General features: G+C 40.0%; 2 protein-coding genes across 8 annotated transcripts in view; both read left to right on the forward strand.

Moving 5' to 3' along the window:
• The window catches only part of FBXO22 (F-box protein 22), a 278,566-nt gene that overhangs the window by 184,774 nt on the left and 66,637 nt on the right, over positions 1-27,155 (forward strand). The gene's annotated exons all lie outside the window — the stretch shown is intronic.
• Positions 514-27,155, forward strand: part of UBE2Q2 (ubiquitin conjugating enzyme E2 Q2) — a 59,043-nt gene continuing 32,401 nt past the window's right edge. For 4 of the 7 annotated variants that reach the window (XR_007727688.1, XM_050799887.1, XM_050799890.1 and 1 more), the window contains exons 1-4: positions 576-1,063; positions 11,911-12,012; positions 17,411-17,515; positions 26,413-26,472. Coding sequence is in view for 6 of the 7 variants with exons in the window: in XM_050799887.1 (XP_050655844.1) it covers positions 884-1,063; positions 11,911-12,012; positions 17,411-17,515; positions 26,413-26,472 (447 nt within the window). In the remaining variant the exon portion in view is untranslated. Of the gene's footprint in view, positions 1,064-1,260; positions 1,698-11,910; positions 12,013-17,410; positions 17,516-26,412; positions 26,473-27,155 lie in introns of those variants that run through there. The other 3 variants (XM_050799886.1, XM_050799888.1, XM_050799889.1) reach the window with 3 other exon arrangements.

The raw sequence follows: 27,155 nt of genomic DNA on the forward strand, positions 1-27,155 counted from the left end.
CACAGTTGGTAGCTAAGGGAAAGGATGAAATCATGGTACACCTCCAGGAAACAGCCTGCAGGGGCTAAACCATCGACTTAGGTAAATGGATGGTTTGAGAGCAAAGGCGGGAGCAGCGAATCCGGTGAGAAGGTCCTCACAGAAACCCAGGCTAGCGAAGCGGCGGCTTAGACTAGGGTGAGAGTAGCGGAGGTAACGCTGGGTGGGCCGCACCCGCGTCTCCCACCAGGACCCCGGTCAGGTTAGCGGGTGCCGGGCCGAGGGCCAAGCTGAGGAGCCGCCCCTAGGGGCTGGCGCGAGTCTGCAGCGGCGCCGACGTGGCCGGCGCGATCGGCTGCGCACGTGTCCGGCCCCAGGCCGGAGGCGGGGGCGCGCGGGGGTCTCCGGCTCCTCCCCTACTTCTGGGGCCCGGGCGCCAGCTGGCCCCGAGCCTACAGTCCGCGGGTGCGAGGAACGGAGCAGATGGGTCGGGCAGAAGGGAGCTGGGTCAAGGCGAGGAAGGGGCGACCGGGAGCGCGCGCGCTCTGGCCTCGTGCACGCGCTGAAACGGGAGCGCGCAGGGCGCGCCGGGGTGAGGGGGAAGGGGGCGGGGTGGGGGCAGCCCTTTCCCAGGCGGTAGCGGGGGCGGCGTCGCTGTTGCCCTTTTAAGCCGCGGGGCCGCAGCCTCCTGCCGCTGGAGTCGGTTACAAAGGGAGCAGCCGCCCAGCCTGCCACACAGCTACCCGCCGAGGCTTCCGCGCCCCTCGCCATTTTCCAGCCGCGCTCGACGAGGCGGAGCCGCGAGAGCGCGGCCCAGGCCGGCCCGGCGGGGCTGTCGCGGCCGTGACGGCGGCTCTGGGCCCGGCTCCCCTTCCGCGCCCCTCCCGCCGGAGATGAGGGGAAGATGTCTGTGTCAGGGCTCAAGGCCGAGCTGAAGTTCCTGGCGTCCATCTTCGACAAGAACCACGAGCGATTCCGCATCGTCAGCTGGAAGCTGGACGAGCTGCACTGCCAGTTCCTGGTGCCGCAGCCGGGCAGCCCGCACTCGCCGCCGCCGCCACTCACGCTCCACTGCAATATCACGGTGAGGCGCCCGGCCGCGGCTCCGCGGGGCAGGGCGAGGACGGAGAGGGGGCGCTGCGAGTCCCGGGACAAAGGGGAGCCTGCCCCGGAGAGGCTCCGGCTCCCCGGGCGGGGCTGGCCCGCCCCTTTCCCCCGCGACTGGCCCAGCCCAGGCCCGGTTGGGACTGAGAGAGGCTTGGGTGGGAGGAGGCGGAGGGCGCGTCTCTACGGCTTCTCGCGCGGGGCTGGCTTGGGGGCTTCTGGCCCCTCTCGGTCCCCGTCGCCTAGCCCCGAGGTGGGAGTCCGCCGCGGCCCGAGCCCTGATGGGGCCCATGGCGGCCCTCAGGCCGCCTGCTCCCGGGACCGCGGCGGGGCGGGGCGGCGCGGCTCTGGCTGTTGTTTGAGCCCAGGCCGGCGACGGGAAAGGCTCATAAGTTTTAACGCCTCATTTTTGAGTCAAATTTTCCTCGTTCCCGCTTGGTCAGCCAATTATTTTTAAGTTTGCGTTTAAGGGGAAACTGACCATGAGAATGGACTCGTTGACGGAGGAAAAGTTGGAATGCAGACTCTGGTGCTGTTTGAGCGACCCGTCTCCCCCGGGCCTGGCTGCGCGCTGCTGTGTTCTGGGAAGGCGCCTAGTACCGTCGATGCGGCAGGTGGTGTTGAGTGTGTATTCGTGTGGCCCCTCCCTTGTGTGTAAGCCTCGAAAATGGATAGGTGAAAGGAGATACGCGCCAGGGCTGCTCCCCGGAAAGATCACTTATGTCACAAAGCTGTAAAAGACACTTTTAAAAACTTACTCATTAAGCGGAAAGCTCATTAGAAACCCAAGGCTTGATAAAGGAATTGACGTATTAAGTTTCTCCATAAAAGTGTATTGTGAAGCTGTTCGTCGTGAAATTGATTTAGGATATTGGTCCAAACTGCAGAATATTCTCTTGGTTATAGTAGGCGTCAAGGTGGTGGTTTCGGGCTCGTCTTTAAACATGGCTAAAACCAAGTCTGTTGTTTTTAACTGTCTTTGGTTGAGTCAGTGGGTACTCAAGTGCAAAAAACCTTGATGTTATAATTGACCTTAAAATGGTTACCAGACTATCTGGGGAGAAAGTGTGTTCATTAAAAAAAAAAAAAAAAAAAAAAAAAAAAAACAAGCAAAAAAACCACGCAGTCAAGTGCTGTACTGAGGAGAGAATTCATTTACTGAATGAATACGTCTGAGTGTTCTGGGCACTAGTGTTGCAGAATTGAGTGGAGCAGTCCTCGCTTTCAGAACCCCATCTTCTTGGGGGAAGAGTTCAAGAAAGTGACAAATCCTGTGGTATCATCATGAAAGCCAAAGGGAGCAACTAATTTTGACTTGGGGGAGGTGCGCTTCAGGGAAAGGCTTTGATGAGAGGCTGAGACAGTTAGAGACGAGCTTCCACAGGTGAATACAATTTTGGAAGACTGGCGGAAGGGCATTTTAGACCGAGGAAACTCCACCCAAAGAAGACACGGAGACTTGAGAAAGTGTGGTTTGCTTAGAAGTAGAAAATTTATGCTTAGACTTGAGAGGCCCACTATATAGGCTGGAGAAGGGGAAGATTTTCCAAGAGTGGAAAACAAAGTGTAGTAGTTGTCATGAAGCAGGTGTTTTAAGAAGACTGGCCTGAATGGCTTCGAGGATGATTACTCTGGTAGAAGTTGAGGCATGGCCAGGAAAAGATAGGGCTGGTTTGAATGATAGGAGGCTGAATCTGTAGGCCGTGGGAAGCTACTAAGTTTACTCAGGTAAGTTGGGAGAATGTAACTGCCATCCAGGACTGGAAGTGGTTCTCTCCAGTGGGTGGCATTAGGAAATGTGGTTATCTCAGTGGGGTTGGGGTGGTCTTGTTGCTGTGCCAGCGTTTAGTGCTAGGAGTACAGGGATACCAAATGTTTTGTAACGTTCAGGCAGTCTGCCACAGCAAAGAATTATCCCACCTAAAGTGCCACTGGTGCCCCATCGAGAACCGTATTGGAGGCTGGTAAGAGTCTGCTGCAGATAAAGATAAGGAGAGATGACCTGGATTAGGCAGTGGCAACAGAAATGGAGCAAGAAGTGAACGAGACACTTTCAGTACAAGGAGGGATTTAGTGAGGACTAGTGTAATGGCACCCACCGCTAGGTAGAAACTATTAAAATTGAGGTGCTAGTGAAATATAACAGACTATCAGGAGATAATTATCATGGCAGCTGCTCAGTACAAATGTCTGCTAACTCTTAATTATAGAAAAACATCAAACGTACAAAAGTTGAACAGTGTAATGTAGCCAGCCTCAACAATGATGAACTTTTGGCTAATCCTCATCTGTACTCCGCTTTGGATTATTTTGAAGCAGATTCCGGACAGATCACTTCATCTGTAAATATTTCTGCTTGTATCTTTTGAAATTAAAGACTCTTTATTATTATTATTATTATTATTTGAGACGGAGTCTTGCTCCGTCCCCCCGGCTGGAGTGCAGTGGTGTGACCTGAGCCCACTGCAACCTCCGCCTCCCAGGTTCAAGCAATTCTGTTGTCTCGGCCTCCGGCGTAGCTGGGATTACAGGTTTCCGCCGCCACACCTGGCTAATTTTTGTGTTTTTAGTAGAGACGGGGTTTCTCCATGTTGGCCAGGCTGGTCTTGAACTCCACCTCAAGCGATCCACCCACCTCGGCCTCCCAAAGTGCTGGGATTACATGAGTGAGCCACCGTTCCTGGCCGTAAAGACTCTTTTAAACATGGATGAGTGTTTTGATAAAATCTACATGGCTTGTTCATGTCGATACCATTTGCTTTGAAGGGAAAGATCAAGGGAAAAATGGAGTTGGATTTCAAATGATTTGGTTTGATTTATGATTTGTTATTCTCTAAAGCTGTAACTCTTAAAAGGTAATGAGTTAGACTTATTTAACTTTTCCTCTTTAGACAGTTCAATTATTTATTGAGTTCTACATGCTAGGCTTTGTCTTCTTTATACTTACCAAGGAACATCCTTATGCAGTTTCTCTAATGTTTGAGAAACTAAGTTTTTTTTTACACACGTGCATGCTAGTTCCTGAAGAGTCCTGTACAGGTGCTCTGCCGGCTTTTCCTTTCAGGCTTCTGTATCAGCTGTATTTTCCCCTGTAGAATGTGCCCCCAACCTCCACCCCTTGACCCTACCCCATTTGTCTTTATATACCTGACCATCCCTTAAGGCTCTTCTGGGTCATATTTAGTTCATGCTGATATTTCCCCTTCCTCCCATCTTTAGTCCTTACTATTTTAGCTTTGGTCATATTTTCTTATGCTGTATTGTGTAAGCCTTAAATTTTTTTTTTTATGGTGGCAGGGGAGAATATTTTATAATTATGCTTTGTGCTTTTTATCTTCCACTCAATAAATGCTTCATAAATATTTATTGAGTATATGGCCCTATTCTAGCTATATTGTATTTGAACAAAAATCTTAATTGCCTTGTAAGTTAACTGCTAAGAATTTGTCAAAAGTGCAGAGATAACATCAAGAACTTGTCATGGATAGTACAAAAAGGTCTCTAAGGGCTTGAAGGAAGTGTGTAAATTGACTTCATATGAGAGTGTAAGAAATGAAAAAGACTGAACAGAGTAGATGTTTTACTCTGTAGGCCAAAGGAATTGAGCCAATTCTTTTCCTGTTTTATAAATTTGTCCTAATCTTTTTTTTTTTTGTTTTTTTTTGAGACGGAGTCTCGCTGTGTCTCCCAGGCTGGAGTACAGTGGTATGATCTCGGCTCACTGCAAGCTCCGCCTCCCCGGTTTACGCCATTCTCCTGCCTCAGCCTCCCAAGTAGCTGGGACTACAGGCGACCGCCACCTCGCCTGGCTAGTTTTTTGTGTTTTTAGTAGAGACGGGGTTTCACCATGTTAGCCAGGATAGTCTCGATCTCCTGACCTTGTGATCCACCTGCCTCGGCCTCCCAAAGTGCTGGGATTACAGGCTTGAGCCACCGCGCCTGGCCAAATTTGTCCTAATCTTAAATAATGAAGGGAAAAGCGTGCTCTTTTTCAACCTCAAGGAGTCCTTTTTATTCTTTTCTGTGAAGCCATGATGTGAAATATTGCCTGTTACACAAACTGAAGTATGGTTTTTCCATCTTCAGTAAATTAACCTGATTGCCATCTAATTCGTTGTTACAATCACACCAAAATGCAAAGCAGCTTGTTTTAATAACCTGTGCAGCCTTACTGGGAGCTAGTATATGGCTTTCTTTTAGTCCTTTTGAAGTATTTAACATAACTTGGCAACTCCATTATTCCTTTTATGGACTTTTTGGCATCTGGGCACTCTTGGTAGGGAATCACTGTTTTAGAATGAAAAATCTCCCCCAGTAAGTAAATTAGCTAGTAAACAAATGAAACTTCATTTTTTATATTACTTGCAGAGCATAAATTATTACCCTTTCTGCATGAGTGGCTGTTTGCTAGGCTGCTTTTAGTGGGACTTTTTTTTGATTGGTTAATTAAATTTCTATTCATTATTGCCAAAAAGCGCGTACCCCCAACAGCAAGATACTAAATTTTAGAAATGTTGGAGCTGTGAATCTAGGAGAAAGTGAGAAGTTTAGCTTTTATTTAGTAGTTAGGAGCTTAAGTAAATCACTTCTTTTACTGTGTTTCTGTATATAGTAGATAATATTTTTTGCCCTGCAAGAGAGCATGTAGAGGACAGCTCTTTGGCAATGATACTGTGTTCTACAAATATAAAAGTGATGGTGTCATTTGGGGCTGAAAAACACTTTATTTTGAAAATGTTTTATAACATCTTTTCATGGGAAATAAAGCAATGCTGTTAACTTCATCTTGCATTTTTCTAGTCTTTACTGTGATTAAAAAGTAGTCCAGTCAAAGTTGTACAAAGGAAATAAAGCTGGACTAAGGAGCCTAAGACTTTCTCTTTGGTTTGCCCTCCTGGGACAGATTACCTTTCCAAATTCAATTCACGGAAAAGCATTTGGAACTATCAGAACTGTCATGTTAAGCACCTAAGTGGTACTTTCATTCCAGAGGAATCATTGTTTTCATTTATCTGACCAATTTATAATATAGGGTCAAATTCCTAGTGGTTATCTATGCTCTCTCATCCCCATTTTTATACCTGTCTTTGAAAGGAACAGATACATGAAGAGGAGACTTAGGTTTCCCTTTCGTGAATAGTATATCCCTTAGTGTCTTGATTTTTTTTTTTTTTTTAATTTGGTTAAACTTACTTAAACCTGGAAAAAGGTAGTATTTGATAAATGTCAGGTAGTTGAGGGGTGGGGAATTGAGTTGAATGGAAATAGTCACTGCCAAATGTAAAGCATGACTGGAGAGCCAGAGTGATAAAGCAGGGGTCCCTTTTTCCAGATCCTTTGTAACAGTGTTATGTGATCTCTTCTAGAAGATTCCGAAAGATAATCCCGACTTGGAACCTAGGAAACCATCCAGTGGGTTTCTGCAGCTTAGGTGGTTCAGATCCTCATCAGCACCTTTGTTTTCTGTGCCTCAGTTTGCTTACAATGATGTTCTCAGTAGCTGTAATTTGCTGCTTGTGTTTGAATACTTAAGCATTTTCTTTTTGGGTTTATAAGCATTTTTATTTTAACAAGAGTTAGAAGTTTTACTCTGCTTTTGTGGGCTCTAGGTTAGCTACTTGGTTGTTTATTTGTAAAATGACTATCAGGGAACCATGTGTGCGCATTTTAAGTATCTTTTGTTGTCAGAGCAGTTAGAATTTTATTAAGGTATTATATGCTAATTCTGTCAATTTACTTCATTCTCCACCCCACATTTATTGAACAGCAAAGTATGAAAGTAATGTGTCCCATAACTAGCCTTCAGAAGAATTACAACTGCTATATCTCTGAACCTTCAAGAAGTTTGTTCATCATTTTAAAAAAAATTATGAAATCCCTGAAGATAGCTGTGTCCTACATTTGGAAAGATACAAAAACTGACCATTCTGGCAGGCAGTTTTGGTTGCTGGTGCTTGAGATAGAGCCACACAATGATCTCAGTGGATTTATGGAGAAAAATAGATACAGAAAGTTAAAGACAAAAAAAATCTTTTTCTTAAGCAGTGACAGGTAAAGAGGTTGGCTTGGTTAATCTTCAGTTGTGTTTCCCTGTATTAAGACAGTTTTTTGGTGGGGATGGTAGTGGTGATGAATTTGTTTGAAATTTGTCCACTTACAGTAATCTTTATGGTAGCTGTCACAGACAACTTCATCCTCACAGGCCTTAAAATTACTATGAAACTAATAGGATGGATAAGAACAAAGGACCTGAATAATTAGATGCTTAGATAATTGTTCTGTGTTTTCATAACTGTGGTGAAAAAGAGCGGTGCTAGAAGCACTTAAACATTCTATGTACGGGAAAACTGCCAGAATTTGTATTGGAATTTTTGAGCACCATTCACTGTTTAAAAACTGACATATTATAGGTCATATTTATTTTAAAGAGAAATAGTAGGAAAACTTATCTTTTCAAGGTAGATATAACCTTATCAGAATTACAAAACTTAAAGCATGTGAAAGATTGAAAACATTAATACATAGGTTTAAATGTTGGTCATTATTTTAGATGTCTTTCAAAGTAGATTGTGTCTTAAATATTAAACTGAACAAACCTTGAAAATGATGTAGAGTTTGTGCTGAAGGTTAAGTTTCCTAGGGTGGTGGATATTTTATAATATGGAAAACAAAATCTTCTTATTGTAAGACATTAAAAAAATTTTAGTCAAAACCAGGAGATATTACTTGTAATTCTACCACTCAGAATATACCACTATCAGAATTTTGTATCTTTCCAGTTATCTGCTCATATTTTTTCTCCGATGCTTATATATGTTCCCTCTCCCTTAAAAAAATGAGATTTTTTTGTAATCTGCTTTTTCACTCAACAATATTGTAGATCCATGTTATAACTTACTCTTTGTGTTTAGGCGAGATGAATTCTGACCACACCGAGGTGGCCAACCTTGTCCCTATGATTCCAGATCTCTCAGAACTAGAGGTCTAGTCTCAGGGAAAACCCAGATTTTCTTGGTTTAACCCACCTGACAGCTAATCACTGGAAATGGGTGGGCTGGTCGAGTCCTTTGGTTAGGTTTTGTGTCAAGAGAGGGAGGTGGAAAGATGGGAGGGAGGGAGGTAGCAAAACTGGTCTCAATGGAACTATGTAAGTTAATATAGAATGGCAAAGGGATGTTTCTTCCAAGGAAGAAATTCTAAGGAAGGAAGGAAAGTGGAAGGGAAGGCAGCAGTTCTCAAAGTTTTGTGGTCAGGACTCCTTTACACTCTTGAAAATATGTTGAGGACCCAAGGGCTTTGGTTTATATAAGATGTCTGTTGGTGTTTATCACTAGAAGTTAAATCAGAAATATTGAAAACATTAACTCTTTAAAAACTCATCATATATTGTTATAAATGCTTTTATGAAACAAAATTTTCTAAGCCAAAAATAGAATAGTAGCACAGTCTTACATTTTTTGCAGATTTCATTGATGTTTGGTCTGTCATTTGCTTTTGCATTTAATTTGTTGTATGGTATTTGCTTGAAATAATGTAAACAAAATCTAACTGCATACAGACACCTGGTTGGAAAAATTCTAGAATATTTTAATGGCCATTTTAGATAATTGTGGATTTTTTTTTTTTTTTTTTGAGATGGGGCTCACTGTGTTGCCCAGGCTGGAGTGCAGTGGTGTGATCACAGCTCACTGCACCCTCAGTCTCCTGGGACTCAGGTGTAGGCCATCTTACCTGGCTAATTTTTTGTATTTTTTCTAGAGCTAGGGTTTTGCCATGTTGCCTAGGGTTCTTTTTTGATACTCCATCAAAACTTGGTCTTTCTTGAACTTTGGATCTTTTACCCTTGCGTGATATAACATCATGCATTGGTCATTTAGATAATAATGGTTCACCGAGATCTTCTAAATGTTGATACATTTGATTTTACAGTTTCAATATACATTCATCAATATTGCCATCAATGTTATCAGGATATACTTGGAAAACAGTGGTGGATACAAGTTTTCAAAAACTAATTTTTTGTTCAAAAACTTGCATTTTATTATAGCTGTTTTATTATTGAATTTTATTATGGCCTGTCTGTTGTTTTTCTTGAAATGACAGAATCTTATTTTTTGAGGAAAATCCGAAAACAAGTTGCAATAACATTGTCAATCATCCTTTCAAGTAAAAATGGTATTCCATTAAAGTGGTTAATTCAGTTCACGACTTAGTCACACAAGGGTTTTTTCTCAGGCAGTCTGTAGGAATGCTCCTATGTACTTCCCATTTCATCACTTGAAATACTAAAAAGACATATTCAAGATTAAGATGTAGTAAAATTTTCACTGCTTTATCATAGACATTCTTTTTATTTTTGAGACAGGGCCTTGTTCTGTCACCCAGGCTGGAGTGCAGTAGCATGATCACAGCTCACTGGAGACTCGACCTTCTGTGCTCAATCAATCCTCCTGCCTCGGTTTCCCAAGTAGCTGGGACTGAAGGCATGCAACCACCATGCTTAACTAATTTTTGTATTTTTTTGTAGAGATGGAGTTTCACCATGTTGGCCAGGCTGGTCTTGAACTCCTGGGTTCAAGTGATCCTCCTGCCTTGGCCTCCCAAAGTGCTGGGATTACAGGCATGAGCCACCATTCCCAGCCTTATTGTAGACATTCTTAAATGAAACTGATCTTTTGTTGCGCTTCCTTTTTAAACCTTTCCTGTGCATAGTGAAGAATACCGTGACTACTAGTAGTTTGGTGTTACCGCCTTTATTTGTGCTAAAGTGCCAGCATTTTTATCCACCATTGTGTCTTCACCCTCACAGCATATGTCAACGTGTTAATATTCTTGTAAAAATAGTTTGGACCTGGGGGTCTGAGGGGCCCCACTTTGGGAACCATTGAAATAAGTACTTAGATCTACAGTGTATCATATCTTTCCATCTACAAGATTAAAAACATGATTTCAGTTGTTTTTCTAATTTTCTTAATATGGTTTTGAGGGGTTTCAGTCCAGAGTGACAACATATATGTTGCTTGGCTTATGCTGAAGTTTACTAGACAAATACTAACCTAATAAAATGAGATCCTAAGTGTAGTTGCAGTTTCTTTAGCCTAAGGAAAAAGAAACTTAAAAACTAAAACAGTAAAAATGGTCCAGATTGTGTATTCCCAACGTGTGCTGAAAAATTTGAATAAGAAAATGCAGTACTCAATAAGTAGTGTTCTTTAAGAACAGGATTAATTCTGAAGAGTTTCTCATTTAGCCTGTAAAGAGATTTGGGGCACAGTAAGAGTTAGAGGAATGAGAATAGTAAATAACCCATTATTGACCAGGTATATTATTAATGATGTCCTCCATCAATACAACTTATTCTTAAAAGAACATTTGTCAAAATTCTTTAAAAATATTCAGTTTCTGTGGCTTCAGCTATAAATCATAGTTCTCAAAGCAGTGTTTCCTAAAAATGTTTCTGCAAAATTGTTTTCCATGTTGTTCTGAACCTAGTTGTTCTGAAGCTAATATATAATAATAATGGTTTTCCCCCAATTTATAATAGAAAAGCATACAAAGTAACAGAGTAAATGTCTGTTAGTGGGTGAAAGCACATAATGCTTAGTTCGTTAGCTTTTTTCAAAAATCACATGTATTTAAAAAGATATGGGCCTGGCATGGTGGCTTATGCTTGTAATCCCAGCACTTTGGGAGGCTGAGGCGGGCGGATCATGAGATCAGGAGTTCAAGACCAGCCTGGCAAACATGGTGAAACCCCATCTCTACTAAAAATACAAAAAATTAGCTTGGCATGGTGGCATGTGCCTGTTATCCCAGCTACTCAGGAGGCCGAGGCAGGAGAATCGCTTGAACCTAGGAGGCGGAGGTTGCAGTGAGCCAAGATTGCGCCACTGCACTCCAGCCTGGGCCACAGAGCAGGACTCCGTCTTGAGGTTAAAAACAAAATGCGTGTGTGCGTGTGTGTGTGTGTGTGTGTGTATGTAGTAATGGCATTTCTTGGTAGTACTTCGTTTGTGTGATAGGTTAAAACATTAGAATTTTATGGTGTTTGAATTAGTTTTCTCTTTCTCTGTAACAAATTTAGCAGCTTAAAGCAACAAACATCTCACCATTTCTGTGGGTCAGGATTTTGTGCAATTTATCTTGGGTTCACTGACTTGGCCTCTCACCAGGCAGTGAAGGTGTTGGTGGCAGCTGTGATCATCCTAAGGCAGGATAAGGAGAGAATCAGTCTCCAAGCTCACTCATGTAGATGTTGGCAGGATTTATCTCACAGGCTGTTGGACTGGGCCTTTGTTTCTAGATGGCTTTTGGTCTGAGGCCTTTTATAATCCCTCGCCATGTGGGCCTCTCCATAGGACACCTCATCACATGGCAACTGGTTTCCATCAGAGGGAGCAATGGAAAAAGCAGGAGAAGGGTGACCAAGGCAGACATCATAGTCTCTTGGTAGCCTGATCTCAGAAGTGATGTTATTACTTTTGCTGTATTCTCTTTGTTAGAAGTGAGTCACTAGGTCCAGGGGCGGGAATGTTTACAAGGGTGTGAATGGCAGGAGGTGAAGGTGATTGGGGCCATTTTAGAGGCTGCCTACCAATGTTGAAGAAAATCATTGACTTCTATGAGCTGTAGCAACAGACAGTGCTATGCAAGGAGAATAGCTGTCTCAAAAGTCCGGCCTCTCACATGGTTTTTAACGTGTTGTCTTTTCCCCCATACATTTTGTTTAAATCCGTGGTCATCTTGCCATTTAGTGGTGTGGTTTAATTGCATATTTGGGTTAGTCTGTATGTAAATGTTTAACATAGGTGTCTCTGTGTTAAACAGGAATCCTATCCATCTTCTTCACCAATATGGTTTGTGGACTCTGATGACCCAAATCTGACATCAGTTCTGGAACGTCTAGAAGATACTAAGAACAACAATTCGGTAAGAAAATAAGCCAAGCTATTTTCTTTTTTCCTTATGAACATTACATATAGAAATTAAATGTTAAGAGATAATATGATATAAAAGCACGATTAATGATTATAATCTTGTAGGAATTAAAGAGTAGGTTTTTTTTTTTGTTGTTGTTGTTGTTGTTGTTGTCTTTCAAATTCTGTTTACTACCTGGTCTCTCTTTTTTATTTCCCACATGTATAACCTTAATTTCGATTATGAATTAGGGATCTCTTTTTCCCTGAAATCTAACCATTAAGCCAAATCAAGCATTTTGGGTAGAGATCACTAGCCAAGATGGGAAGCAGAAAAAAGACCAAGGTGGAAGTGAAGGAAGAGATGGGGAGAATGACACCAGAACTAGTATGAGGGAATTGCCTTTTCTTTCAAGGTCTGTAAGTGCAGCAAAAGTCAAAGGTATTCAAATATAAAGTTTTATTTTTGTTTTTAGTATATAAAGAAATATAACTTTTGTGTTACAAAAATTTTTAACACTTTTTTTCTTGATTATAAAACTCATGAGCAAGCATTGTTGAAAAAATTAGTAAAATATAGACAGGAAAAAAATATTAAAATCTCCCATAATTTCTCTACCTAATATAACCACTGTTGACATGATGGTTATTTTCTACCAGTATATATTTTTTCTTTGCTAGTAAAATACATATAACTTTATACATATGTTTAAATAGTTGAGGTCATATTCTATATTGTTTTATATCAGTTTAAAACACATTTACTGGCTGGGTACGGTGGCTCACGCCTATAATCTCAGCACTTTCGGAAGCTGAGGCGGGCGGATCACTTGAGGCCAGGAGTTCAAGATCAGCCTGGCCAACATGGTGAAACCCTGTCTCTACTAAAAATACAAAAATTAACTGGGCATGGTGGCACATGCTTGTAATCCCAGCTACTTGGGAGGCTGAGGCAGGAGAATTCCTTGAACCTGGGAGACAGAGGTTGTGGTGAGCCAAGATCACACTACTGCACTCCAGCCTGGGTGAGACTCCGTCTCAGGAAAAAAAAAAGAAAATTACTGTATTTTCCCATGATATCATAAAGTCTTTATAGAAAAATAATCCTCATTATTTTCGGCTGACATGATTGGTTACCTAAAAATATTCAGAGGAACCAACCGGAAAAAAGAGTTTTTAAGATTACTGGTTAAAAGGTCTGTTACATAAAAGTTAATAGCTTTCCACAATTTTAGCTATAATCACATAGAAGATACAGTGATAAAGTATTTTTTCAAGTATTTCAACAAAAATTAAATACCTAGGAATCAACTTAGATGTGCAGGACTTTTATCAAGAACACAACAGTTTTGCTGAGTGGAAGGAAAGATTTGCATTCTGTGTTCCTGTATGAGCAGATCTCATGTTATAAATATGTCACTTATCACCATGTCTTCATATTCGTAAATGTAATTTCTGCTGGGTGCAGTGGCTCATGCCTGTAATTCCAGAACCTTATGATGTTGAGGCAGGCAGGTTGCTTGAGCTCATGAGTTCAAGACCAGCCTAGGCAACATGGTGAAACCCCGTCACTACAAAAAATACAAAAATTAGCAGGGTATAGCCGTACATACTTGTAGTCCCAGCTACTGAGGACGCTGAGGTGGGAGGATCAGTTGAGCTTGGGAGGCAGAGATTGCAGTAAGCCTAGATTGTGCCTCTGAACTCTAGCGTAGGTGACAGAGTGAGACTGTCTCAAAAAAAAATATGTATATGTATGTGTGTGTATACATATATGTATATATAAAATACATAATACGTATATATACCCATATGTATATATGTGTATGTGTGTGTGTGTGTATATATATGTAATAAATTTCAGTACAAATCCCAGCAGATTTATTTTTGGAAGTTAACAAAATGACTCTAACGTTTAAAAGAGTAAATGATAAAAAAAAAAAAAAATAGACTTGTTCAACCAGATGTTCAATAAAATGTTGTGTACTAACCCTGTTCCAGACAGATAAAGGCAATGAAAATTTAGAACCAGAGTCATGCAAATGAGAATTTAGCGTAAGGTGAAGGTGGTATTTTAACTTAATAAGGAAAGGACAGATTATTCTGTAAATAGTCTTAGGAAAACTATTTGAGGAAGTTTGAGTCTCAACTCTGATTTTTGTCAAAATAAGTTATAGTTGGTGTAAACACATCTATTCTTAAGAACAGAAGGCTGGGCGTGATGGCTTACACCTGTAATCCCAGAACTTTGAGAGGCCCAGGCGGGTGGATCAGTTGAGGTCAGGAGTTCAAGACCAGCCTGGCCAACATGGCGAAACCCCATCTCTACTAAAAATACAAAAATTAGCCAGGTGTGGTGTCATGTACCCGTAATCCCAGCTACTTGGGAGGCTGAGGCAGGAGAATTGCTTCAACCTGGGAGGCAGAGGTTGCAGTGAGCCGAGATTGTGCCACTGTACTCCAGCCTGGGCGACAGAGCAAGACTCTGTCTCCAAAAAAAAATATTTTAAGAGTTAAGGCTGAGGCTTAGCACAGTGGTTCATGCCTGTAATCCCAGCACTTTGGAAGGCCGAGGTGGGAGGATTGCTTGAGCCCAGGAGTTTGAGATCAGCCTGGGCAACATAGCAAGACCCTCTTTCTCTTTCTCTCTCTCTCTCTCCATATATACACACACAAACACACACACACGAGTTAAGGTTTGTATGGAGAGCCATGAAGGTAAGAGGTAAAAATTAAAAGTTAGATGGACACATGTTTACATCCCCAGCAAGGGGGTTGATGGGAAAGAATGGCAGACATAGTTCTGTTACCGCTACCTCCTTTTAGGAAGTTGCTTCAGAAGATCTAAAGATAACGGTTTTATAATAGCAAAAATGAGTTACTTTTCAGTGTCTAAAATATTAAGTAAACATGTTCATAAGGTTAAATGAAATAGGATATAACATTGGGCCTAGTTTTTTAAAAAGTGAGTATGTTTACATGAAGGAGAAAACAACTCACCTCCCACTCTTACAGCCTCTGCCAGTTTATCATAGCCTAGTTTCTTAAGAGAATAAGCTGCATGTCTTCACCTTTTTTCACTGAAGTTATTATAATCTGGATTGTACCTTCATTGTTGCACTAAAATTTATCTCCTAGTTGCCAAAACTAGTGGCACCTCTCTTAGTCCCCAAATTGACCCCTCTGCAGTATTTTGATACTGTTGATTGTTCCCTTGTTGAAACATTCCTCCATTCTTAATGTCCACCAATAAAGAGTTGGTTAAATAAAAATTATAGTGTATAGTTTTACAATAGAATATTCTGTTGTAGGCAAAAAAGAAAAAAAAAAAAAACAGCCAGTCTTTCCATAAGAGCATATGCAAAGTTCTAAGATACATTAAGTGAAAAAGCAAGGCATAAAATATTGTGTATAATTGGCCCCTTTAGTATACAATGTGAAACAATCTATATGCTTGTTTATACTTTTTACTTTCCTGGTGGGTACAGGAAACTTAATAGTAGAACACAATTAAAAAAATACTGGCTTCTGTGTCAGGCTCTGTGATAATTGTGATAATCTAATGGAACTTTCATCGGGTTACTGTCTTGTTTTGATCTTATCACCCTGCCTTGGTCTCCTCCGATCTCTTCTTCCTTGGCCTACTTCTTTCTTCTCTTCTCATTCTGTGCTTTCTCCGAGTAATCTTTTACTCCCATTACTTTAGTCATGATCTCTGTTCTAGGGATTCCTAAATCTGTATTTATCTCCAGCTTCAAACCCATATATCTGTCTGTATATCATATATGTTAGGGAATCTCACTTGGAGTGCCATGGGTGTTCAAAATGATGACATTTAAATTTGCATTTACCCACCTCCTAGCACTCTATCAGCCCCGTGTTTTTCCTCGATAATTCTCCTTGTGATTGTGAGTGGGGAAAAAATGAAATAATCCAACTAGTCCCCCATGCCTAAACCTGGGAACTGTCGTAGTGTTCTTTTATATACTATCGTTCTCTGACCTCCCCCCACCAAACTAGTAATTTTCTAAGACCTGACCTTCTGAATGTCTCTTACAATTTTCTCTGTGATCTCAGTTTCTTCCTCCCATCCCTCAAATGCTTTTTTGGTGTGTGGGGGAAGGGAAGAAAATTGAAATTCCTGGAAAATGTACTACCCTGTCTTTCTTGTTGCTTGGTATGACTCCACTACCCTGCTGCCTCACTCCCCAGCACTCCTGGAGCCCCTCATGTGCCAGAGGTCAGAGTGTCTAGGTCTGTGTCCAGATCGCCTTGTGTCATCTTCATTATGCACTTAGCACACAATAGAGCATATTGGGTGGATATCAAATCCACACTGGAGCTTGGTTTCCTTTTAAGCATGAAGATTTTTGTTGGATCCTAATTTACCATTCAACCTTCCTCATTTCCATTTGCTCCATTGTCCACTTTGGGAAGGCTTATTCTTTGCTTCGTTAACCCATTCTAATCCTGTGTCGTCTTTCTTTGTCCTTTGTAAACCTGCTTCTTTCTCTTCATCTCTTTTCTTGGTCAGAGCCACCTAGGAAACTGTTCCCGACTGAGTGAAGTGAGTTGCCTTATTAGATCCCATTTGAGTCACCTTATACATTGAAAAACATTTTAAACAATGAAAACCATACTTGTACACATGATTTACCTTGCTTATTTGTTTAAAGCAAATATGCTTACAAAACAATCTGGACTTAAACATGGAAATTTACAGTTATTCTTTGCAGTTTTCCTAGTGAATTATTGTTATTTTTTAGACAGACACTTAAGAACCTACTAAGTATCAAGTGTTTTATAGGTTTCATTAATCTTTACCATTCTGGGAAAGTTTTCACTTCTTTGTTTTACAGATGGGGCAGACTCATACTCAGGGAATTAGATACGATATCCAGGGTCATCTATCAGATTGCCAGGCTCTGTCTACTAGATCACATTTGCTTCTGTACTTTTAAATGAATATGTCTAGAATATATAATTTTATAATCCATCTGTAACAGCACTGCCTGTGTGTGTCTGGGTTATTTTTTCTGTTTTTTTTTTTAATTTTTATTTTTTTTGGTAGCCTCATTAATGCATTAATGTTCTCTTGTCTGAAGTTATAAGTTTCTCAGAAAACAGGTTAGCAGTGAGAAATTGGACAATGTCTGGAACTTCCTTCTTCTGCCCTTATTGTCATTCTGCTAGGTATCAGTTGTAGTGATTATACCCCAAGCCACAGTAACTTTCTTATACTAGAGGATCCTGAAAATATTTTAAAGACTACCTTTTAAATCTGTAAGCTGCAGTTGAGCAGTAACAAACTTTTTCATTTCCTACTGGATTGATTACAGTAGTCATAACATTATTGATGTCTTCTAAGGGCTCTTTAACATAATGCTTATTTACTGAAATGTGTTTTGTAGCTTCGTCAGCAATTGAAGTGGTTGATATGTGAACTCTGCAGATTATATAACGTTCCTAAGCACCTGGATGTTGAGATGCTAGATCAACCACTACCCACGGGTCAGGTAAAGTAAAAATTCTCTAGCGTTCAAGAGCTAAAATAAATTGTCTCAAGCAAAAGTCAAACTAGGATGATTTTTCTTTTTGTTATTCAACTTGTTTAGAAGTTAGTTTCTTTTTTGTTCCTATTGTTTTGTTTGTTCTGTTTTAGGTACTAAAAATAAACTTTACATTCTTTGGAGCTGCTGGTATTTACTATACAGGCAAATAGTTGCCCTTCTCCCTACCACCACCTTTTTTTAATATTGCTGGTTTCCCTAAATGCTCTTGCTTCTTTCATTGTTTGTCTTTGGTTATTCAATTTCCTTCACCTGGAAATGTCATCTCCTTAAGTCTGTCTATGCTTTTTAAGAACTAACCCAAATGTTATCTCCTGCAAGCAACAGAAATTTCCACTAGTTCATGACCACTACTAACTTCATTCTGAATTTACCTATTTAGGCATCAGTTATTTATTTTTTTACTATAATACATGATAATTTAGCTCTTATACCACCCACTTACCACTCACCTCCCTTTCCTCAAATATTATCTTTAGTCATGTAAGTAATCACTAATTATCATTAGGACTTTGTAGAGTAAAGCCAAGTTTTCTAGAATATTTAGGATAGGATATTTCCTTTCTTGGTGCAGCTTTTAGTTTTGCAGTATCTTCCTCATAATAGTAATTTTTAATTTAAAAAATTATGTTGTAGCCCTTTCTGTGAGGTTTCCCTTTCTTCTGAAGCCTTTGGCTCCTCTTGCCCATCTTGGCAGGTTTTTCTTTGGGTTGGCTGTGCAGATGCCATCTTGAGGTTTTTCTCATCTGCTCTCCTGCAGTAGATCCATTGTTTCTTGGATCTCATGCCATCTTTTGTGGCTTACCCTTTCTCATTTTGCCTGACTAGGTAAAACCCTAAGAAAGCATGGAGCAGTACGTTTTCTGAGCTGTAGCTTCTGAAAAAATACTGTCCAGTGTTTGGGTTTTGGAGCCAGACCGAGATAGGTTTGAATCTTGGTTCTGCTACTTATTGGCTGTATGCCCTTGGGCTGATTCCCTAATTGCTCTGTGCATCAATTTTGAATTGGCAAAATGGGAGAACCAGTAATAGTATTAGTACCTATGTTTTTGGGGAACTATGAGGATTAAATGAGTTGGTACAAGTAAACCATTTAAAACAGTGCCTGGTGCATAGCACATCCCCATCAATGTTCACTTCTGTTATATTCTACCCTCCCTCATACTTGATTGATATTTTGGTTGATTATATATTTCTGGGTTGAAGATAATTTTACCTTAGAATTTCAAAGTCTGTGCTGTTGTCTTCTAACCAGTCGTGGTGGTGAAGCCTCATGCCATTCTGAGTTTCAGTCATTTATGTATGGCTTTCTCTCTGGAAGCTTTTAGGAGTTTGTCTTTTCCTTGGTGTGCTGAAACAGCACAACATTATACTTAGTGTGGGTCTTTTTTCACTCATTGTACTGAGTACACCAAATGGATAGGCTTATGGATAGGCTCTTTCAAATTTGGAACCTTGAATCTTCTCATATTTTTGTTGTTAACTTTCTCCTTTCCATTTTATTTGTTCATTTTGAAGTATCTGTTAATGGGATTTTAGACCTCTTGTCTTGAGTCTTGTATCTCATATTATTTCTGAATTATTTTTCTTTAATTTTAAAATCTAGAATATTTTTCTTTCAACTTTTGGAAATTTTATTTGGACAGTCATAACTTTAAGTTTTATTTATTATTGCTTAACCAATTATCCCAAAACTTAATAGCATAAAACAACAAATTTGCCTGTCACTATTGTATGACTTAACTGGGGCTAGTTGGACAGGTTTTCTGCTGGTCTCATTTGGCACCTCTCACTGTGTGGTTTAGATGGTGACAGGGACTGGTCATCTGGATGCTCAGCTGTAGTGGATTGTCTGAGATGGCTGCTTCGCCCACAGGTCTGCTGCCTTGGTGTTTCTTCATCTGGCCTCTCTGCGTAGCATGTCATCCTCTCAGGCCTGTTCGTGTGGCTTCTCATTCTCCAAGAGGATAGTCAGTTCCTATTTTTGGCTTCCGGAAGCACAGAAGTGGAACTGCCAGGTGTTCTTAAGGCTTACATCTGGAACAGGTCCAATATCATTTCTACCAAATTCTGTAGGTTAAAGTGAGTCTCGGGGCCCACCCAGATTCACTGTGGGATGGGCCCATCCAAGGACGAGCCCTGAGTTCTAGGAACCTTTTCTTCACTGATTATTTTTTATTCATATTCTATTTTTGTTTTATGGATGTAATATATTCATAAGTGTCTTTAAGGAGCTATTTTGATACTTTGACCCTCTCCCTAGCATCTCTTTTTTCTTTAATACTTTTTTTCTTAGTTTATTTTGGTCTTTTTTTTTTTTTTAAACCTTTCCTCAAGTATGTATTCTATGTTGCTCATCATTTGTAGTCTTTTAATTCCCCTTTTTGTTCATATTTGAGAGAGGTACTAAAAGACTGATTGGGAGCCTGGGTGTGGTGGCTCACACCTATAATCTCGGTGCTTTGGGAGGCCGAGATGAGAGGATCACTTGAGCCCAAGAATTAAGACCAGCCTGGGCAACATATTGAGACCCTATCTTTACAAAAATAAAAAATTAGGTGGGTATGATGGCACCTGCCTATAGTCCCAGCTATTCAAGAGGCTAAGGCAGGAGGATCACTTGAGCCTGTGAGGTTGAGGCTGCAGTGGGCTGTGATCATGCCAGTGTACTCCAGCCAGCCTGGGTGACAGAATGGAACCCTATCTCAAAAAAAAAAAAAAAAAAACTGAAAGACTGATTGGGAGTTCTTCGTGGCCAAGACTTGTCAACTGATAGCTTTTAGTGGGAATTTAGGCTGATTCCCAATTGTTATTCCCTACCCCTCTATCTTATCTCCTGGTGCAATCATAAATGGTGGCTGGAACTACTCCATTCCTCTGGATATGAAATCTGTGTTTTCTTGCCTGGGGTGGATGTATGTTTGCTTGGGTTCTGCTTAAGGAGATGTGGTAGAACAGTGTTTCAGGGCCTGGAAAATGTATTCTGTATATAGGCTTTTGTTAATCTGTTTACAGTGTTGCCTATCTGTCTCGCTTTCTGGGGTACCTAGTGTCTGAGTCTAGAGCCTCTTCAGGGTGCTGTGAGATAAATTTGCCTCCTTGTTATCGATATCCCCCTAACCTCCACCTTTGTGGGCTTTGCTCCATTAATTAACCATTTTCCATTTACTGTCATTGTCTAGAGGTGAGTTCTCGTCTGCTGGTAACCGCATTCCTTTTTTGTAATTGTGTGTTTATTCTTCACCGTAATTTTAGTGGAGTCTCAGGACAAAGAGCAAATGGGAGAAATATGTGTTCAGTATTCACTTTTCCTTCTGTGTTTTTTTTTTTTTTTTAATAGAGTCTCTCTGTTGCCCAGGCTGGAGTGTAGTGGCACGATCTCAACTCACTGCAACCTCCGCCTCCTGGGTTCAAGTGATTCTCCTGCCTCTCAGCCTTCTGAGTAGCTGGGATTACAAGCACATGCCACCACAGCCAGCTGATATTTTATAAACATCTATGATCACCTGGCCAGTTTTTTTTTTTTTTTTTTTTTTTTTTTTTTGAGTTGGAGTCTCACCTGCCGCCAAGGCTGGAGTACAGTGGCGTGATCTCGCCTCACTGCAGCCTCCGCATCCTGGGTTCAAGCAATTCTCTTGCCTCAGTCTCCCCGGTAGCTGGGATTACAGGTGTGCGCCACCACACCTGGCTAATTTTTTGTATTTTTTAGTAGAGATGGGGTTTCGCTATGTTGGCCAGGCTGGTCTCGAACTCCTGACCTTGTGATCTGCCCGCAGCCTCCCAGAGTGCTGGGATTACAGGCGTGAGCCACTGCCCCTGACCCCTCACTTTTCCTTCTGTAGGACATTTGCAGCTTGTGTTTTTCACTGAATATCACATGGCCTTAATGCATAGAGAGCTAGCTGGTTTTTCATGATTATGCCCATGATTCTATGTAGGAATTTAACTTGTGAATTCCTAATTTTAAATCATCCTTGCATTTCTATAGTAAACACCATTAGAATAGATATGGTAATATTTTATTTTTGGATTTTTACTTCTGTATTAAGCTTATAGTTTGTTTCCTTTTAGGCTCTTATTTCAGTATCAAGGGTATGCAGGGCTGACTTTGAAAGCTTTACATCTTTGTTTCTAAGATCTAGGATGTAGATCTAGTTTACACAGTAATTTTCAACTGGAGATTTTTGCCTCCCATGGGACATTTGAAAATATCTGGAGCCATTTTTGGTTTTCACAGCTAGTCATGGTAGGGGGTGCAGTTGGCATTTCTTGGGTAGAGAGGATGTCACTAAACATCCTACAACACACGGGAGAACCCTCCACAAAGAATTGTCTGGCCCAATATATCAATATTGCTGAGGTTGAGAAACGGTGGTTTAAATAAAACTCCAATCTGGAGGATGAGTCTTTGACTGTCTTTTTCCTTTTTCTATGTATTGGTCTCCAGATTTTCCTCTTCAGTTTTAGTAACTGTAGATTAAAAAAAAAAAATGATCGCTTTATGTATACTTCTAAGCTGTTGCATCATATTCACATGTGGCTGTATGCCATTTTCACTTCAAAAGTTTTTATCTTGATTACTTTTCGAAGGCTCGGCTGTTTTATTATATTAGTCTTGCGAAGGAATCCTCCTTTAGTTTTATTTTTTAAATCTAGTGTTTTCTTTTTCATTTTTTGCTTATGTCTTAATTCCCCTTTTTATTTTGCTTTTTCTGGTGTAGTGGATTAATGTAATTTAAATTGCTTTTTAAACAAACATGTAAGGGTATACATTTTCTTTGGGTGCTGTTTGAGTTTATTGCACAAGTTTTAAAATCTATTTTCCAAGTAATTTTATTCCATCATTCATTCACATTGCCATACTATTAAAACTTTTTATTGTGAGAGATAAAATGTATTGAAAATATGTAAAACATAAGCTTAGTGTAACACATAATTAGAGTGAATACTTGGAAACCAACACCTAGCCAGCACCCAGGTGAAGAGAAGGGAACATTGCTTGCACTGTGGAAACCTTCTGCAGGCTTCTTCCCGATCACTGTTCCTCTATACGCTTATCTTTCCTTACGTTTCTCTAGTGTTATCACTCATGTATGCATCCTTGAACAATACAGTGTAGTGTTGCCTATTGTTGAACTTCTGAAAATCATACTATATGTATTATTTCATTTTTGTTGTGCTCAACATTGTGTGTGAAATTTGTTCCTATTTTGTGTAGCTATAGTTGTTTTGCATTGCTGTATTTATTCCATTGTTTGAATACACCCTACCATTTATCCCCTTGACTAGATACAGACATGTGGGTTGTTTCCTGTGTTGTTAGGAACAGCGAATGCTGCTGTGATCATTCTTGTCTGTATTTCATTGTACCCCGTGCCAGCATTTCTCTGGGGTACATACTTAAGGGCATGAGGATCAATTTCTTCTTTTACTCAAGAGTTATCTAGGAAAAAAAACTTTTTAAAAAGCATTTTCAGGTGGCTTTTCAGTTATTTTTAGTGCATCAATATGGTCAGAGAATATGGCCTGTGACCTTTCAGCTGCATTATCAGCAATCGTTTAGATTTCACTATTGGTGTTAATGTTGTCTTTGCTTATTGTTGCTTCTTGTATTATGTCTCCTGCTCCCTGCCCCTCAAGTATATCTCTGAATAATATCCTGTTTTTTTGTTTTGTTTTGTTTTTACCTAGAAAGCATTTGCAGGGATGTGTATGGAGAGCGTCCCTTGAATACTTACTGTCTGTTATCATTTGTTCAACAAATATCTGACTCTGTATAAAGTATTCCACATTGGTGTGGAGAATCTGGAGGTGAACATACACAGACATGCTTCCTGTATTGATGGAGCTAGATACAGAATTCTGAGTTCATAATTGAGTCTATTCCCAGTTATTTACACTTCTATCTTCTGATATTTGTTACAAATGAAAAGTCTGACGCCTATCTCATTCTTACTTCTTTCTGTTTATGTTATTTTTTCTTTCTGGTAGTTGGTATGATTTTCTCTGTAACTGTAAAGTGTGGGGGTTTTACTTTTCAGTATTCCTTTTTTTTTTTTTTTTTTTTTTGAAACAGGGTCTTGCTCTCTTGCCCAGGCTAGAGTGCAGTGATGTGATCATGGCTTGCTGCAGCCTCTACCTCCTGGGCACAAGCAGTCCTCCCACCTCAGCCTCCTGAGTAGCTGGGACTACAAGTGCGCTCTGCCACCATGCACGGCTAATTTTTAAAATTTTTTTGTGGAGATGGGTTTTCACCATGTTGTCCAAGCTGGTCTCAAATTCCTGGGCTCAAGTGATCCTCCTGCCTTGGCCTCCCAAAGTGTTACAGGCATGAGCCACTGTGTCAGGCCTTCAGTATTCCTTTGGGGCATTCAGAGCCACTTAATATTCTAAAGTCTTTATTTAGCTCAGCAGCACTTATCTCTTTTCTTTCTTTTTATTCCCCTTCATCCTCTGGATGAATGTTAGATCTCTATATCTTTGATGTCCCTGAACTGTTCTCTTACTTACGTCTCTTCTGTTTTTTCCCCCATCTCCTTTTTTTCTCTGTTCTAAGGGAATGTCACTGTTTGGTTTTCTTAATCATAAATGCCTTGTTGGGTCAAGTGCATAGTACTGTGGCCCTTCTACAAGTGGTTTTTTGGTGGTGGGAGAGGGGATCTTATTTTTACTTTGTAGAATTGTGCTTGCATAGTAATCTGTTTATTTTGTGGATGCAGTATCTTCTCAATTACTACTAAAGATCCCAATTAGGTTTTAAAATTCTATTTATTTCCTTCATTAGTAATGCTTCAGATCATTTGTGCTTATTTGACTTGGCACTTTCCTTTCAGATTGCTAATTTTCTTCAGCTCACTGGTGATACATGGTTATCTCTTCATTTATAGATGAGATATACCATTGATCAGTATCCGTTGTTGATCTGAGTGTCTTCAGAATTGTCACTCTTTTCTGCTGTGGCCTCCCCCTCCTGGTTTGCAGACCTGTGCTCTTCCTGTGGCATGAGGATGGGGAGGTGGTGGCTGGTGAGCTTTCTAGCTCTTGAGCTAAAAGGAAGAGGCCGAGTCTGTTAGAAGATTTTGCTGCTGCGTTGAGTTATATTCAAACACTCTGTCTTTTCTCTCTGGTTTTGAGACTCATAGAGGCCATCAAGATAGAGTTCCTATCTAGGAGAGTGATCCTTACCAACTGTAGATGAGACAAGTACAGTAAAGAATGTCTGATTCTTCTGAAAAAAAGTGGTCCCTCCATTATTTGGATTGAATTTGTGACTTTCTCAAGCCCAGCAGTCTGATTCCATCTCCTTTGTATCTTCCAGCATGTCCTTATAGTTTTGGTTCACTAAGAGTATTCTCCTTGTATTTGTTGTTTTTCTGCTGCTGCAGCAGACTTACTCTTTTTTTGTAAAATTCTGTCATTTCAATGGGGTTTTGAAAAGAGGACCAGGCCACATCTTGAAATGAAATTCATCTTAGGACTTCCCAAGCTTAACTCACTTTTTGTTTTGATTAAATTACTTCCCCTTTTTGAGGTGGTGGGAGCTCAGCTTTCTCATTTTAAAATGAAGGATAGTAACTGGGCTGATGGTGACAGACCCGGATGCATGTGATAATCACCTCAGAGAACTTTTGAAAAACAGATTCTCTGGGTCAGCTTTGAAATTGGCATTTCAAAAATGCTCTTTCAATCACTGATGCAACCAAACTCTTTGGGACTTTTAGGCTAGGTATATAGTCTTTAGATACCCAGAATAGTTTGACTTGGAATATAACAATTTAGGGAAATGAAAAAGGGGAGAATTACATTTTGGAAGCTGCTTGCTTCCATTTTCCATTTAGTTTTTAGAAGACAATGTCTAAAGAGATGCAGATTTAAAGGAAATACAAATTAATTCTGCATAGGTATGTTTATCTACATGGAATTCTCCAGCTGACTAATCCAGAAGAGTTCTAATACCCTTTGTGATCATGGGTTTGTTTTTCTTGAGAATTATTCCATCAGAGTATCTAATAACAGATGCTTAGATACTGCTGAGACCTTTGTTGGTCTTACTTGATCTCTGGATCCTAGTTTCTTGATCTTTTACATATTCTGTGTTCTAACCTGAACTGGCCTTCATGGTTAAAGATGCATGTATAAATAGTGTCCTGGCCAGGAAGCTTATCTTTTGAACTTTGCCAAAAATGAATATGAAGGCCCTTCCTAAAACCCCATCAAATTCATTTCTGAACTTGATAAATTGTAAATTGTGTAAATTGATAAGTTGTGTCTTGTAGAGAAGTATTTTGTAGTAAAATGCTTTTAAAAAGAAAATTTGCTTTTTAGTGAGGTGGTCATTTCATAATTCTTAGTTTTGTGAAATGTCTATCAATAACACATCTGACCTTTCAAAATGTAAGACAATTGAATTTATGTAATAATTCAGGCTTTCCAAAGTTAAAAAGGTAGCTATTTTAAGGAATCGGTAGTTTGGGAGATTTTATTTTAAATAAGCCATTGATCTTAGGCACACAGCCGTACAAGTAAAATGTTTTCTTATTTTAAATTAGATTATGTTTTAACATTTTTTTCTGTTTTGCTTTGTATTTGATTGCTTTTCTTTATTCCTGAGGCATCCATTAAGTTGAATTGTTCAAAATTGTTTCATTTTTAAAAGCTGATAACTTATTTGTTAGTCAAAGCTGGATTTAAAGATAAACATTTTAATTTTAATAAACTGGTAGTGGGACTGCAGTGACAGTTGGTTGAGAGTTTGTCCCTAAAGCTATGGCACCAGTCTTTAATATACTCAGCCTGTGCATATTTGTTCTGTGTAGCCGTGGCAGATTCATTCTTTGTTTCAGAATGGGACAACAGAAGAAGTGACTTCAGAAGAAGAGGAAGAAGAAGAAGAGATGGCTGAAGTAGGTATTTTATATAAAATAAGAGTTCATAAATGTCTTCATTTTTGAACATTTGAGTAATTCTTAAATCTTTTTTATAGACTGCTATTAATGTGGAATAATTGAAAGCACATTGTATTTGGAATGGAATATAATTTCCCAACTCTGGCTTTACCTTTAATGATATGCCTTTGAGGAAATTTATCTGAATTCTTTGGATTTGATTTCTTGGAAAACAAAAGCTCTTAACATTTAGCACTAAAATTATATTTATATTTAATATTGATCACTACTTAATCTGTATTTGGTTATATTTAGGAAGAGGAACTACTGAGTTTATAAAACTTCGTTTGCATAAAAGGAGAATTTGAGAACATTTTAGGGACTACTCACCAGAAGTAGTGAAACTGTCTCTCATTGAAAAATCATCAATGAATTTTGTCTTAATCTGGTTTACACTATTTTAACAGAATACTGGAGACTGCGTAACTTATAAAGAACAGACATTTATTTTCTCACTGTTCTGAAGTCTGGGAGGTCCAAGATCAAGATACCAACATTTGGTGTCTGAGGACCTTCTTGTTGCATCCTCTCACATGGTAGAAGGCAGAAGGGCAGGAGAGCAAGCTAGTCCAGTGTGTGAAGCCTCATTTGTAAGGGCCTTAATCCCATTAGGGAGGAAGAAGCCCTCTTGGCCTAATCAC

The sequence above is a fragment of the Macaca thibetana genome, chromosome 7, assembly GCF_024542745.1.
Source record: "Macaca thibetana thibetana isolate TM-01 chromosome 7, ASM2454274v1, whole genome shotgun sequence".
Taxonomy (NCBI): domain Eukaryota; kingdom Metazoa; phylum Chordata; class Mammalia; order Primates; family Cercopithecidae; genus Macaca; species Macaca thibetana.